Source organism: Pleuronectes platessa, chromosome 24 (assembly GCF_947347685.1).
Source record: "Pleuronectes platessa chromosome 24, fPlePla1.1, whole genome shotgun sequence".
Classification (NCBI taxonomy): Eukaryota; Metazoa; Chordata; class Actinopteri; order Pleuronectiformes; family Pleuronectidae; genus Pleuronectes; species Pleuronectes platessa.
Genome location: NC_070649.1, coordinates 6,670,068 through 6,685,848, shown reverse-complemented (window position 1 = coordinate 6,685,848; position 15,781 = coordinate 6,670,068). Strand labels below are relative to the sequence as shown.

The 15,781-nt window shown below is 42.1% G+C and overlaps 2 protein-coding genes across 3 annotated transcripts; one reads left to right on the top strand and one right to left on the bottom strand.

The window, feature by feature from the left end:
• The first annotated feature begins 938 nt into the window (after nt 1–938).
• bzw1a (basic leucine zipper and W2 domains 1a) lies at nt 939–9,351 on the top strand. Of its 2 annotated transcripts, XM_053417252.1 has the most exons (12): nt 939–1,098; nt 2,551–2,624; nt 2,729–2,905; nt 3,342–3,436; nt 3,540–3,605; nt 4,702–4,837; nt 4,940–5,049; nt 5,197–5,367; nt 6,009–6,155; nt 6,767–6,905; nt 7,482–7,604; nt 8,660–9,351. In XM_053417252.1, the coding sequence occupies exons 2-12, from the start codon at nt 2,561–2,563 to the stop codon at nt 8,692–8,694; spliced, it is 1,263 nt and encodes a 420-aa protein (XP_053273227.1). In that variant the 5' UTR covers nt 939–1,098; nt 2,551–2,560; the 3' UTR covers nt 8,695–9,351. The 2 variants fall into 2 exon arrangements, with proteins under 2 accessions (XP_053273227.1, XP_053273228.1); XM_053417253.1 differs by lacking the exons at nt 939–1,098; nt 2,551–2,624 and having other exon boundaries at nt 2,828–2,905; nt 3,342–3,347.
• Nucleotides 9,352–10,941: 1,590 nt separating this feature from the next.
• On the bottom strand, nt 10,942–12,600 carry si:ch211-246m6.4 (transcription factor 15). The gene is made up of 2 exons (XM_053417239.1): nt 12,049–12,600; nt 10,942–10,977 (listed from the first exon to the last, which is right to left on the bottom strand). The coding sequence occupies exons 1-2, from the start codon at nt 12,598–12,600 to the stop codon at nt 10,942–10,944; spliced, it is 588 nt and encodes a 195-aa protein (XP_053273214.1).
• Nucleotides 12,601–15,781: the final 3,181 nt, after the last annotated feature.

The following is a 15,781-nucleotide window of genomic DNA, read 5'->3' as shown; positions in this document are numbered from 1 at the left end:
GCTGATGTGGTTGAATGTCAAGCTCCGGGTTCTCAGGTCTTTATGCACTGAATCCCCCCGCTCATGTCACATGTCGTCCCTTTGGCTGACAATTAAAATGGTTCCAGTTCCCATAGCCATAAAGCAGCATAGTTGCTCCAATTACTTCTTTTGTTTGTTAATTGTTATTATTTACTGTTTTCTTGAAGTAAAGGTCACATCTTAATCATCTTGTTTTGCTTAATCTCCCAATTATATTGCATGTATGTTATACAACAGAGAAAAGCATGAGACCTCGCATGGGAATGCACTAGAGCATGGGAATGGTGGCCAATAGATTTCCTGGTGATCAACTCATTGATTGATTGATTGTTTGAACTATCCATGGAATTTTGACGTGGCCGGATGATGGCCAATCTGTTCTCGGGGATTTAGCATGCTCCAGGGACAGATATATATTTGACCTGCCCTCTCTGACCCTGGAGCGTGCTAAATCCCCGAGAAATTGAAAAAGTCAGCAGGTATTGTACACATAATATCATGATGAATTGTGACTACTTATCGTATATATATATTTATATATATATATGCACTTTACTTTTTACTTTTGCCACACCCATTGAAAATTTCTCCAGGACACAAACATTTTCACCACTTTGAGCATGTTAAAAAGCCAATTAATTTGCCTGAAAAATAATAATAATCCTTACAATTTCAATAGGGCCTCACTGTCTGTCAGTGCCTGTCAGTGTTCGGGCCCTAATAACTGTGTGAAGATAATATTGATTATTAACGAAAGCAGCAACAGATCGCATAATAAATCATTAGTAATATTTAATATTGTTAATAATAATAATTGTTAAACTGCAGCTCTGGAGATATAAATGTTATAGAGAGAGAAGGGGTTGTATGTGTGCGTGCGGATGCGTGTATGCGTGCTCGGGCATGTACATTTTTTTTTTTTTTTTAACTGGAAAGCCCCTTTAAAGTGCGCATGCGCAGTGGGAGGCGCTTACAGAGACCCTGACGGAAGCTCTTTTTGTTTGGGCCGCTGAGACACTCGACACTTGCTTGGATTCCCTCCTAGTTCACAACCGTTTTATATCTGCATTAATTTCGGTGAGTTCTCTCGTTCGTCACCGTCACACGATCACGTTCCACGCGGGGAAGTTTAAAACGAGGGGTTGTATCACCCCCCACGGATTGTTGCAGTCACGGACGCGGCTCGAGGGCGAACTGTGGGTTTTCCTCCGGTTCGGCCAGCTAGCTTAGCATTAGCCTCCTTTTACCCTCACGTGCACGGTTTCCCGGTGTTAATCCCGGTTTTGTCACTTGGCATTTCGACACCATGCAGGTTTTCACCACATAATGTGTCAATACGGTGGTTGTCGTGGTGTGATCAGTGATGGCATTACCCAAACCCGAGTAGCTATGTGGCTAGCGGGCCCATGCTAACAAGGGCTAGTTCGGCGCATGGCGAGGCCCGCAGTTAGCCGGTGCTAACCCGCAATTAGCTAACTGTATATGAAAGACCCCTTATCGCATTGCAGCCAATATGTATCCTCACATTTTAAACCTATAATAAAACAATGTCGTGCTCCACAGTCGCACGTGCCGACGCAGTTGAAACTTGCAGCTACGGACTAGTTAGCCCGGCTCAAGGGGCCTCCTGCCATTGTCTTTTGTTTGTTTTGACTCGCATTACTTTTGTGTTAGCATTCATTAAAACAGCTCTCAAGCTAATTTTTGCCATTATGAAACCACAGTAGGAATCACAACAGCTCGGCTTTGGCTTTTAATTTAAATTTGGAGCGTGATGGTTTCTGCGGTTTTAAAGGTTAAGATTTGATGCGAGTTTTGCATTGAATTGCCAGAGACGTGTTGTCTGTTGTTCACGTGGACATTATTTGAATAAGTTTGTGTGGTTGCAGGCAACATATGACCTTACATTTACAATTTGTATGCAGTTGAATGAAATGTGATTTTAGCATAGTGAAAAATCAACTTAACAATATCGATTGTACAAAAAGACACGACCAGAACCCTCCAGTGTGTTTTTCTTGTTCCAATTAAGATTACTTTCTGGTTTTTCTACATTTTATCTCATTGCAAACAGTATATATTTGGGTTTCTCATAAATGTTTGTGCCATTTAAAAATACAAAAATGTTTTATAGAATCGATACATTTTTATTAAGGGAAATAATGTTAAGATCCAATGTTACTGCAGATTGAATCTAACAAAAAAACGTGGTCAAGTTTGTTCTTGTGAAGAGACATTTGCCTAGTGATTGTTTTACGATAAATATGGAGGCGGCACAGGTTTGGGCAGTTGTTGGTCTGGTTTCTTTCTTTGTTTTTCACCATTGGATACATGCATTCAACTTCGTCAAACTGAAACTGTGCACAAATAATTTAGGCTGTCAAACTTCGATACTGATTTGAGACGTGCCAACGTTACACCCAAACGCAGGAGATATAATTAAAGGGAGCAACTCCTTCTGTTGAAGTTGTGTCTTAATGAATTATATGCACGGCTTGAGTAAACATTAACTTTCTCTTTTCTTCTCAGAGTGTCTTTTATGAATAATCAAAAGCAGCAAAAGCCAACGCTTACCGGCCAGCGTTTCAAAACGCGGAAAAGAGGTCAGTGTTCATTGTCGCTGCATTTTGTGTTCCTCTGCTTTTGTATGTATACATCTTGCCTTGTCCCTGGGGGCTGTTTTTTCTAACATGTGCACTCTCCACAGATGAAAAGGAGAGATTTGACCCTACTCAGTTTCAAGAAAGTATCGTACAAGGCTTGAATCAAACTGGCACTGATTTGGAAGCGGTTGCGAAGTTCCTTGATGCCTCTGGCGCCAAGCTTGACTACCGCCGCTATGCAGAGACACTCTTTGACATCCTGGTGGCTGGTGGAATGCTGGGTGAGTTTCCATAATATACCAGTTACTCTCATGTGTGCATACGATAACTGATGTCTGTAAATGGTTTGAATAAGCAGACGATTATGTTTCTAAGTTAGATGGATGGTTAGTTTATAGAGTAGTTCACCATCACTGCTGGGTGGACTATGCATTTGAGCCTACAGAAAAAAGTGCAAGAAATTAAATGTATATCAGCTGATAAGTGTTTTGGAGATTCTTCACTCCATAATTTTGATATCTTTCCCAATAAAATCCATATTGGTCAGGAACTATCAAAGTTTTACTTTTTTGCCTCTTTAGATTAGACACATATTTGAATATTAAAAAGTTCCTGGAAGCACAATAAAAACATTCATATAAATGTGTTGTGTGCAGGAGTTTGAGTCCACGCATTAGCTTTTTTTTTTACTTGAGATTGTTATTTTCGTCCCTACAGCCCCAGGCGGGACTTTGGCTGATGACATGACCCGCACAGAGTTCTGCCTCTTCACGGCACAAGAAGACCTGCCGACCATGCAAGCTTATGCTCAGGTAAAAATTTGCTCCTGTTTGTACAAATCCGTTGATTATAACAGGACATGACTTGCGTGGGTAAGAGCTTTTGATTAATGTTCATTTTCTTTGTCAAAAATAGGTTTTTAACAAGCTGATCAGGCGTTACAAGTACCTGGAGAAGGGTTTCGAGGAGGAGGTCAAGAAGGTGAGGTTTTCAGACTGCTTCGAAACATCATCTTTAAACTAAGCTCATAATGTGTAGTTCAGTGTATGTTTGCACCTTCATCATGTTGACAGTGCATTTGTGCACATGAAGGAGCAGATTGAGTCATTGGCCAATTCTCTAATCATAAAATATTATATTTAATAAAAAATAACGGGGCACGATCCTGGTATCAGGGAGAATAACAAGAGAGGGAGAAGAAAGAAGTTATAAGAGATCTCAATCTCCACCAAAGGCAGTATGCGGTGCTTTTACCACGCAGTAAACAGGCGGGTGAACTGAGGTCCGTCCAGCTGTGTAATGGGAATCTTGCATTTGTGTAATAATGACTTGATGAACAGACTTGTGTTTTAAGATTGATCAATTACGATTATTGCTCAGGGACTTGGTTTTTATGGCCTCTTGAAGCCTGAGGTTTAAATGTTTCTCTGAGCAAATGGTTTGGATCTATCATTTGGGGTCACTCTAGGGGTCTGGTCCCGACGTGAAGAGAGGATGCCGCCTACCCTAATAAAACCTCAGAGGTTAATAAGATACCCAATGGGAGGGGGCAGTGGGTTATAGGAACACAACTCATGCCTGTTCTTTGCTCAGTGAACATATCTTTCAGGTGATGTGTACTAAGGTTTTTTTACCTGGAGGAATTCAGACGCCCGCTTCAAAATTCTGAAAACCCTAGCTCCAGTTTCTGGAGTTAGATCTAGGCCCCTCCATTTATTCTCTTTACCTGGCTTTAGATCTGGACAGATTTTCCAGGTGTTTGTTGTTGTCACCATTGATTATAGTTTAACCCGTTAATTCTAAATTGTATAATACGGTAAAGTTATTGCCTTTTTTAAAGTTTCTTACTTTCATTCAATCAGATGTCAATTGACAATTTTCATGTTCGACTATTTAGGTGTTTGTCTTCTAGTGCTTTGAGATAATAATGACTTGTTATAAATATTGAAGAGTCTGCAAGACATACTTCTCTATGGGGAAAGTATCGCCTCACCTGTAGGGACATAAACCATCTGAACTTTAACAACTTCTGTAACTTGCACACATATCAAACGTGTATCTTTTTCTGTGCCTGTAGTTGCTGCTGTTTCTGAAGGGGTTTACTGAGTCTGAGCGGAACAAACTGGCCATGCTGACTGGTATCCTGCTGGCTAACGGCAACGTATCATCCTCCATCCTGAACAGCCTCTTCAACGAGAACCTCGTCAAGGAGGGTGAGTGTTTGTCTCGTAATTTTTTGGGTTTTTCTTCTTTCCTGGCACTCGTGTATATTCAGTTAAAAGGATTGTGGAAACCAACCTTTTCTCTCTTCTTAGGAGTATCTGCAGCCTTTGCTGTCAAGATGTTCAAGGCATGGATCAATGAGAAGGACATCAACTCTGTTGCTGGCAGTCTCCGCAAAGTTGGCATGGACAACAGACTGATGGTAGGTTAACTGTTACATATCCAAAATGGCTGGTAAAATTGTCTGCTGTATGTTAGAGTGTGGAATCAATTCCTTTGAAGAAAACCAAGGTTGACTCATTTTATTTGTATTAATTAACTTAACTTAAAAAATATATCTGGCCCACAGGAACTCTTTCCTGCCAACAAACGGAGCTGTGAGCATTTTTCTAAGTACTTCACCGACGCCGGGCTGAAGGAGTTATCCGACTACGCCCGAAACCAGCAATCCATTGGTTACCGCAAGGAGCTGCAGAAGGAGCTTGAGGAGTTGATGGCACACGGTGAACCTCAGAAAGAGGTGAGGCGGCAGACGGGTTGGGTGTAATATAAAGTGCTGATGTGGACAATAGGAAGTTTGTTTTAAACATCCTGATTTGTGTTTTGTCTTCAAATTATACATCATGTCCTATTTGTATTCCTACTTAGACAGCAAAGATATTTTGCTGTTTGAAAGTTGTTTCTCTTTATTAACAGACTTTTCCGACTCGGCCACGTAGCATAGTTCTGTGTTTGATTGACAGTCCAGCAGCTCGGGCATTAACTAGTGAACAGAACGATGGCAGTGTTTGCACAATGAGTCATGAAGTTGACAACAAGTTTGCGGTTTCAGTGTTGATAGAGGCTCAACAGTAATACGTTTAGTGCTTTGTTCAAGTTGAGCAACAAGAACACAGCTGCCAAATAGTCGCTGTCTGAACAAATCCCTATTACTGAGCAACTTCGAGCTGTAAGGGACCATGGATAAAACAAATCGTGTCGAATCCTGTGTTTTGTGTATAACTGAGGCTTCCTGCAATAATCAGACCTGCATTCATTCAGACCTTGTGGGTGTAAGGTCACAGAAAGTATGTTTTTAAATGAAGGGGGAGCTAACTGTTCAGATAAGTATGAGAAGAGTCTTGTTGCCGCGCTGACCCGTTTGTGTCCCTGTTGGTTTAGATAATCGTCTACACCAAGGATGAGATGAAGAAGGCTGGCCTCTCTGAGCAGGCGATGATCAGCATGATCTGGACCGCTGTGATGAGCGGTGTGGAGTGGAACAAGAAGGAAGAGCTGGTGACCGAACAAGCCATCAAACACTTGAAGGTACGACATGAGTTTAAACATACAACCTGAAAATCTATTGTACAAAGGTTCACTTTGTACACTAGATGACTTGGTGGCATCTAGTGTTGAAGTTGCATATTACAACAAACTTGATACCCCTAGTATCACGCCCCCTTCAAGCGTGTAGGAAAACCTAAGGTGACCTTTAGGTAACGTGACCATATGCAAGGCCCTCTCTGGAGCTAGTGTTTGGTTTGTCCGTTCTAGGCTTCTGTAGAAATATGGAAATGCGATACTTCGAAATATCGATATAAAGGTCTCTTGTTTGCTCTTTTTACTGCATTTGAACTGTTCAATATCTGTCTAATACAATTTGACAGGAGAAAGAATGATTGCAACAAGTCTCTGACTACTGGATGAGTCTATAATAAAGCAAGTCATTGATAGAAAACTGAGCAAAATCTGGAAGCTGTCCAAACCTGTCTTGCTGCTCTGGTAGACTGTGTACTGTTTGTGATATTCAAATTGTTGAAATCTGCCAGAGGAAGGAATAAGAAGAAGCTCTGCATTAGTTTCAAACCTGTAGAACGTAATCCTGCCGTAAATCGATTTACTTTCCTAATTCTTATCCATGTCTCGCATTCTCACAGCAATACAGTCCTCTGCTGAAAGCCTTCACCTCCCAGGGTCTGTCTGAGGTCACCTTGCTGCTGAAGATTCAGGAGTACTGTTACGACAACATCCACTTCATGAAGGCCTTTGAAAAGATTGTGATGCTCCTCTACAAAGGTTTGTGTCACACCCACAGAGCGATGTTCACAATAACCTAATATGATTATCTACTTTCTAATTTAGTATTTTTAGGATTATGAGAAGTCTGTTCATTTTTAACACTGAGGAGTATGAGGACTTTTTCAGTTTCTTAAATCTTTCAAACTTTGTCGTTTAGCAAAACACCTAAAGTCTGGCTTGTTGATGCGATCCTTGCCTCGTCTCTGAGTCCTCGGACTAAATTTCTAGCAGGCTTCACATCTAGATAAAACCACTACAGCCCATCAGAGCGCAGTTTAGGGTAAAGGTACCAGATGAACTAGTCGGAGGCTTCTCCCAGTGAACCATCGGATAGTGTATCTACCCCTGATGCCAGTTAGTCATATAGTGTGACCTGGACAGCGATCTGACAACTTTGAAAGTCGTTCTGTTAACTCGTCATTAAACTCAGACGTCCAAACTAACTTGTATATACAAACTTTAAACCTGAAAATGAAGAATTGGCTACAGGCAACTGCATATCTCTCTCATATTGTGCTTATGCTGCAGTTAATGTGTGCACAGTTTGACACATGTCACTTCTTCCCCTCACAGCCGACGTATTAAACGAAGAGGCCATTCTGAAATGGTACACCGAAGCCCACCTTGTCAAGGGGAAGGGCTTTTTCCTCGAGCAGATGAAAAAATTTGTCGACTGGCTGAAGAACGCAGAGGAAGGTAAATAACAGACTCCTTTTCTTTTTTACACCAACACATATTTTGACTTGTCACAGCAAGAATAAACCAGGTAGAGCTTTTATTTGTCTCATGACTTAAATATCAGTGAGCAAGTGCACACAAGATGATGGCATTCTTAATCTTGGTGTTAGATCTGTGTAGCGCTGCAGGACTATGAGTAGTATTCATTATCATGTAATCTTTGATTTAAGATGAAGATAATTGACCGGCAGTCACATGGAGCTGAAACCAGATCATTTTGTGTCCGTCTGATTTATCTGACGTGGCTGTCAAGAGAAATTATTTATGCAGTTCGTCTCAAAAGAGCAAACTGAACATGTGGCTTTAAGCGAAAGGTCCTGTCGTGGTTATATTGACATTTTTCTGACCATGGGCACGTTTCCATCGATCCCAGTATTCCGGTTTTAACCCGAGCAAGACAATAATCTGAGACCATCATGTAAACAGCATTTTCTGACTACCTTTTTGCTTGTTTTATAATTTGACACGTGATGCGGTAGCTAGCTAATGTTTGCCTGTTCATCGGCCTAGTAAACTGTGCAACACTCAGAAGCAATTCATTTGGCTGATCACGCAACACCATGCATGCATTAGCCACTGGCTTTTTGAATAATGGGGTGACCTTGAATTATACAGTTCCTCATTAAGTACAACTAACATTGTTTATATATGTAGTTTTTATTGTTTGTTCTATATTTGCCACTGTCTGGTCTACCAGGCGTCAAAACAGGAAGTGGTAAAGCCTGCTTTTGCTTGATTTGATCGGCTGCCTGGGCCAAGGGTGACAGGCAGCCGGTTTAGCACTCGACACCTTGTGCTGAAAAGTAGAAAACATTTAAACTGTCGTGCATCTAAAATCACGTAACAAACAGGGAAAGGTCAATAGTCAGGATATTGCTGTTCACACCGTTGTCTGAGGAAAAATGGTAAATTATTTGTTAATGAAAACAGCAGCAAATTTTCTATCGAATCAAAACTTTGTTAAATGTTTGGAAATTTCGATAAACTGTATTTTTCTCCTGTTTTCTCTCCAGAGTCTCAATCGGAGGAAGAGGAGGCCGCCGACTAAGACCGTCACCAGATGACCTCCTTCTTTTCTTCCCCCCCAAGTAGCAGAAGGAGCAGTAGATTGTCTTTTCCCTTCTCTCTCTCTTCTACCTCCTGTTACTTCTTTATCCCCAAACACACTCGTGCACCCTTCCACCACTCGATGCCATCTAAAGGTTATTTAAACAAAATATAAAGAGCTCTGTCCTTACTTGTAACCTGGTGTCGTGGCTGACGGTGGAAGTGGAAAACTAAGGATTCTCCCCTCTTTATTATTATCGCGGTATTATTGTTGTAATGCCTTCTGTAATTTGGATACAAAACATTCCACGGGATCTCGCTGGCCGCAGCTCGTACTAAACTAGAATTTGGTAAAGATTCAAGTTTGCCTTTTTGCCATGCGACAACTACGAGGCAGAGAAGGTGTTGATGTGACTCAGCCAAAAAATCCTCCCCCCTTTTTATTTTTACGCTTTATTTTGCCCCAAACAAGTTTTTGGCTCTCCTGTTTGGTCTGAAACTTCACCTGTAACGCTTGTCGAGGTCATCCTGGTCCGTCTGTCAGATGACGTGAACCCCTGTGAGACGCCAGATAACTGATCATTATTGGTTTCTACTTTCTTTAATCTGATATAAAACCAATTTGACTTTTTTATGAAATAAAGATTATTGAAATGCTTATTGTGTTATGAAATTGTGTTCATATAGAAAATTGGGGACTACTATACTATACAACTATATAAGATATTAGGTACATTTTAGATTTGAAGTGTTTGTAGCCTCTAAGTAGTGACTAGAAATCGCTTAAAATCTGATGCCACACTTGCTCATAAAAATAGGTTTTCTGGCTGTTGACCTGGATTGCATTAGATCTTTTCCCAATACACTTGTTAGTGCACATACACCTCACTTATAAAGCGTTTGTTTCCACTGAATGAGGCAGAACGCTATTTATTCATGTTTATTGTACAAAAATACATTTCTCTTCAAGCAGCTTATCAGTATTTGTGATGTGCAAAGGACACAATCGTCAGGTATTCAAGTACATCTTTATACAGTCGTGTTACACATTAGATTTAGAGGTAGGCCTTCATATTCAAAAAAAGGTCTGAGGTAGCGTGCAACATTTCCCTGGGATGGTTTTATCCACATTTGCTGTATACTGTCGGGATCTAGTTAATTGTAAAAAGGATTGTGTTGATATATTTTCCCCAAAAAGTGCAAAAGGCACCCAAATGTACTTTGCATGCCAGGACATCACACATTCATGTGCGCACAAAAACCTCCAGTTTTGTGTTTTCAATGTGATACAGAAAATGTGCAACAATGCAAAAGTAAACATTTTACGACACTGCAAATATATTGAGCTCAATATTTCATCTTGAATTCAGGCCAAAAGAAAATTTTTAGATGGAGTTAGATGAAGTTCTATTGATACTTTATACAGATTCTGAGGTTCAACTTTTCCCCTAAAAATCCAAGAAGTTTTTTAACTTTTTGGCACATCATTAAACTGACTTTCCTTCAGTCTTATTTCCAGTTTTGTTTGCCCTCTGCAGGTGAAAGGGAAAACTGATCCGTCTTATTCCTACACATGAAAACAACCTCCCGATGGAGACACCTCTTTTTATTTTGGTGTGTTGTAAGAATCTCTGCGTCATAGTTACGGCCTGAGCGGGCAGTAAACACATCTGCAGAGGTAGCACTTTTCTGATTCCTGAGAGGTTCATATGTTACATGTTATCGTGCAGAGATAGCCTGAAGTTCCAACTCTTCACCACTAGTGGCGATAGATGAGTTGGTGCTTCTTTAAGACCCCCTCTGCGTAATTGCGATATTTCGGACAGCACTTGAAGGCAGCGTCAACTCAACTGACAGCGACCGCTGCAGTAGCAGGTTTTTTACTGTCCTTCATGTGACTGTAGGCGACAAGGTAGTTTTTTTTAGGAGTCGGACATGGAGAGTGGGGGGGGTCGGTACTATTTTGGGGCCAAAGTACCCTCCCCCCTCCCCCACTCTCCATCAGGTGCAGCTTTACACACTGGTTCAAGTTACAGCTCAACCAAAACATAAAGGTTCCAGAAGCAGACCAACGTGAGCAGAAAGTGCTTTTTCAGTGTTAGTCGTGTCTGTGGTTTTCTAGTCTAATCCAAAAATAAACATTATTTATATATGTACAGAGTCCTACAGGTGCGTTTCTACGCCACGTGACTACATGTAAACAAACATCACGATGAGCTGCTCCTCGTCTGTCCGGAGCCGCTTCGCTTCACACAGCTGCCGAGTGCTTCCCTCCATCTCTGAGCTGTGGAAGCAAAGAAACAACACTTTAAAGCATTGTGAAATGAAACCTACCTCCCAATGACAATATCGCCTACATTTAATATTTGTCAATTTCAGATTTCAATGTTTTAGGAATCAACACAGTTACACTAAAGTTAAGATTTGAACCTTGGAGAACGAGGCAGTTAAAAAAACTACAGCACTTAATTTTTAACAAATGTCTGTTTGACTTGTGTAAGAAAAACATGAAATTATACCTCATCCGATTATCAAATTGATATTTACAAGAAATTAGACGTTGCAAACTTCATTAGATGAACGAATTTGTCCAGCGTGTGAGGAACAATTCAAATTGTTGCTGATGTGACAGTGAAAATACAGTTTAACATGCAAAGGGACATATTTAGGGTATGAAATGATCCTTCACCCAGTATTGTTTTTAATTTTCTTATATTTATCAATATTTTTACATGGTTACACTTCTATAACATCACTTAGCAAACACTTTCATAAGTATAAATGTGTATTGATTTAGTGTTATATTTTACTGATCTAAGGACCCCTCTTGAGCTTAATCCTAAATAATTTAACTCTATATAGAAAACAAACAACAAAAATGATCACTATTTCTAACCATATATTTTATTTTGAGGAGTGATCAAAAATTATATCCTTAAAAGAAACATTGAGTTTAGGTTAAACCGGTGACCCAGGTTGCAAAACACAAACCCCTGAACGCACCACAGCGTATTTTCATTTTGTGTTGTCAATCACTGGAGCAACAGGTGGCACCCCAATTAATCCAAGTCGTGTTTGAACCACATCTTCTCAAACATTTAAAATCGTATTTCCAATATTAAGACAATGTAACAAAACTGGGTTTACTATTGGCACACTTTTCATGGATGTGTGACTTTGGAACGCCTCGTTTTACTCTACTTCTGTTCATGCGTAAAACAACTTTTACGCACGACATTTCTGTTCATGCGTAAAACAACTTTTACGCACGACATTTCGATTCTGTTAATGCGTAGGAATCAACCCCCGAGGTGGTTCTGTGGCGCAGGAGAGTTTGTGCTGAATGTTCACTCACCAGTTTCCTCTGGTTGCTGAGGCAAAAAGTGCAGATAGGGCGCAGGGAGGACGCACTGAGCGCCGCGGTGCCGTGCAGGATGCTCTGGTAGCGGAGGCAGGGCTGTCCGTCCAAACAGTCCTCCCCCAGCAGCAGCACGTTAGCCATGTGGGATATGTAGCTGGAGGCCAGGCGTAGCGTCTCGATCTTGGAGAGCTTCCTGTCGGATGGCTCGGTGGGGATGAGCGTGCGCAGCGCGGAGAAGGCCGTGTTCACGCTGTGTGTCCTGTCCCGCTCCCGCGCGTTGGCCGCCTGCCTTTGCTTGCTCGCTCCGGGCAGACTCGTTTCCCCGTCGCCTGCTCCACCTCCACTGCTACGCCTCCGCCTCCTCCTCCACCTCGGTGAACCTCCACCGGCCGCTCCCGCGTTCCCCTCAGCCTCCCCCGGTTCCCTGCGCGGGCTGCAGCCGCCGGTGGACTTCCCGTCGGAGCTGTCACTGCTGCTGTCTAGGTCGTCCAGGTCGGAGGTGAAGCCGTCGGGCTGCGCGCTGGGCTCGCTGCCGGTGGACTTCATCCTGGCGCTGCTCTGGTCGGACTGGAGCTGCTGGGGTCGTGCGGGCGGCGGCTGCACATCACTTTATCCTGAGGGTGAAAATAGCACCCGGGGCCGAGCAGGTGCCGCCGATCCGGTGACCGAGGGGGCTTGAGCCGGCCGGCCCCCGGTGGATCGACATACCAGCAGTAATGAATGACGGCTGCTTTCTAGGTCGCCAGGCCACTGCAGAAGAGGGAAGACAGGTGGAGCCTGAGGGGGCACCTGTTGTTGCCTGGAGGACACAGAATTAGGCTCGACCGACGTGGGGCTCCCCGTGGGGTCGATATCAATCATTTCACATCAAAATCAATCATATTTGTTAATGAAAGATGTAAACTTGTAACGTTTTGTGATGGTGGCAAAGAGCCTGTAAGAAAGTAGATATAAAATACAGAAAAGAGAATAAAATTCAATAAAAGCCAAAACTATTCCATTTATTAAGAAAACAAATAATTATTTAGGCCTATAAGTAGTATGTTCTCCTGAACTCAAATTGAAATACAGCAGTTTGATTAAGATGGATTTGATATGTCCCTGACTTGTGATAGGTCATAGGAATCAGGTCCATTCAGGTCAAGGGTAATGCTGAACTGAGATCAGTTAAAAAGATTTAGAATCCATTACAAGCCAGCGTTTATCTTCAATATTCAACTCGGATAACAAAAAATATTTAAAATATGAACAATTCCAGTTTGGCTGAATTATTTTAGCCGCAGCCCTGCTGGTTCAGAAAACTGGGGGATCATGGGTAATATCCACTGATATGAAAATCCCTTAATAGCTTGGTCATGGAGCCCAGCGGAACTATTCATAACTGGCTGCAGAGGGCGCTGTTGCTCAGTGAAAGTTGCATAGTGTTCCTTTAAAGAAAATAAAACAACTGGAGAAGAATAAGAGTTTTATTTATTAAGGCCCTGATTGACGGCACATACATCATTATTTTAGGATCAGGATACCAGACTTTTGTTGTCTTCTACTTGTCTTCAAGGACACAATTCCATTTGCTGGACCTAATCTAAACTGGACCAAGTTTTAGAAGAGTGTGACATCTTCCTCATTCAAAACCACTTTGATTATCTGCTGATGAACTTGATGGACACACTGTGGGTCAGTGGTGACCGGTGTTTACTTGTTGACCTCCAGACTGAGGGTCACCCCGTGGCCTTTGCTGCCCGCTGTGAGCTTCCATTGAGTGAGCAGTCCAGGTGGACCCTCCCGTCCCGTCCCGTCTCTGTCTGTGCCCATCAGGATGGACACATACAATCCCTGTCCCCCACCCCCTCCTCTACCTTGCCCAGTGCCATCTTTGGGAGTGGATATAAATATCTGCGAGGGGACGATGCCTTGTGTGTGTGTGAGCTGCTCACGGCAACCTTCATGTCATGTTGTCAGTTTCATTCAAATCACGATAGAAACATGGTTTTAATTCAAATTTGTTGACTTTGTCTTATAAATACGTTTGGTACTATATCAACATTTCATACTTTAAGTCCAGTATTTGTATGTACTTGATATTATAATTAGCGCCACCAGAGGGCAGTAAAACCATAATGATTATTTCTTAGGTTTGTGTTATTTCTTTCCTGCAAAATATCGAACTGTGGGAGAATCATGTCTTCATCCAACAACCCAAACTAAAGATGAGGTCAAAGGTCACCTACCTGCAGGAGTATTCTTAATCAAAGGGCCAAAAATGATTTTTTTAGCAGAAATGTTACAGATAAGTTTTTAAAATATAATTTAGGACAAGAAGGTGATACAAGTGACAAACAAAAGTTGAGATAGGACCGAGCTTGTTGCTGCTGCGGCGTTAACAAAGCATCCAGCTTCATCCTAATCTGTTACAAAAAAAAGTCAAATGGCTCTTTAGTTCTCGGCCGAGCGGCGGCAGGAGCCAGTGGGAGGCAGAGTGGGACCCTAATTGGCGCGGAGCTAATGCGGCCTCAGTTAATCCCTTAATCCTCATTTCCTCGCAGCCCCTGTTGCCTTGACCCTCTGGCCGTGAACTTGTCCGGCTCCTGCAGCAAAGTCAAATGCCCCTCCGCCGCCGCCGCTGCAGCAGCTGCCGATAAACAGCAAGTCCCAGAATAAAACAAAAGGAGGCTCGAGCAAACTCAAAACATGTTATGGTGTCGCGAAAAGATTAGAAACAGCTGTCTGATATCAGAAAAGACAGATGTTATCAGCGCTTTTGAACATTGTGCTATTGCCTTGTAATCTTTTGTGAAATCTATGCTTTTCAGCTGATCTAACACGCCGTCCCTGATGTGACCCTGCTGGAGGTCGTTAGCTCTATGAACCGCCATTAACAAGGGATTATGGGTATAAGGAGGCGGATGCAGTTCTTCCAACCATGTGTAGAAACAAAAGGTAAGGTACTACATTCTTCTATCACTGCTACGTATATATGGTCTGAATTTATATAGTACTTTTATTACATAGTCTTGATGAACACCTAGAGCATTCACCTGCACACATGTGCAGCACTTGTCTATCATACATCAATCATACACCGCTGGCACAGGGAGGAATCGAACCGCCGACTGTAAATGGTTAGCGGACGACCCGCTTTAGCTCCTGAAGCACAGCCGATGTGTTTTGGTTGTCTCAGTCGGAAAAACTCTCCATCACAATGTCAAAATCCCTTTGACACTTCCCTTCATCCCCTAAGCTGGGCGTCCTGATTGATGAGCATCTATACTGGTCTGTCCGTGTTGCACGTGTCTCCCAGTGGCGCCGCTTTACGTCACAGCACAGATCGGACCATACCTGACCGAGTTGGGGTCGGTTAAGATTAGGGAGAACACAAACTGGTGAATCTGCTGATTACCCTTTGCAGGAAGCTATACCCTCAATATCTATAATAAGACATTTCCAGAAACAGATCCCATATCCGGATCTTTATTTGTTTTCTTACAAACCAATCAATAAACACTGCTTTAATAAGAAATAACACCGATTATACAGATATTAGGATATATACAACAAGAAATATGCGACGGTATAAAACAACCAAATAAATAAATACTCATACAGAGGTTTGGAGAGTAGACCGTGAACCTGATGGAAGTTACAGTAAACAAATAAAGTTTCCAAGATGATAAGGATCTCCACTGCAGGCGATTATGGATGAATAAAATATCAGCTGATCAATCCAGGA

Coding starts and splice junctions, on each gene's coding strand:
- si:ch211-246m6.4 (XM_053417239.1), bottom strand. CDS start 12,600: ATGAAGTCCACCGGCAGCGAGCCCAGCGCGCAGCCCGACGGCTTCACC. Junction 10,978..12,048: donor TCAGCAACCAGAGGAAACTG/GTGAGTGAACAT, acceptor TTGCTTCCACAG/CTCAGAGATGGAGGGAAGCA.
- bzw1a (XM_053417252.1), top strand. CDS start 2,561: ATGAATAATCAAAAGCAGCAAAAGCCAACGCTTACCGGCCAGCGTTTC. Junction 2,906..3,341: donor GGTGGCTGGTGGAATGCTGG/GTGAGTTTCCAT, acceptor TCGTCCCTACAG/CCCCAGGCGGGACTTTGGCT. Junction 6,906..7,481: donor TGTGATGCTCCTCTACAAAG/GTTTGTGTCACA, acceptor TTCCCCTCACAG/CCGACGTATTAAACGAAGAG.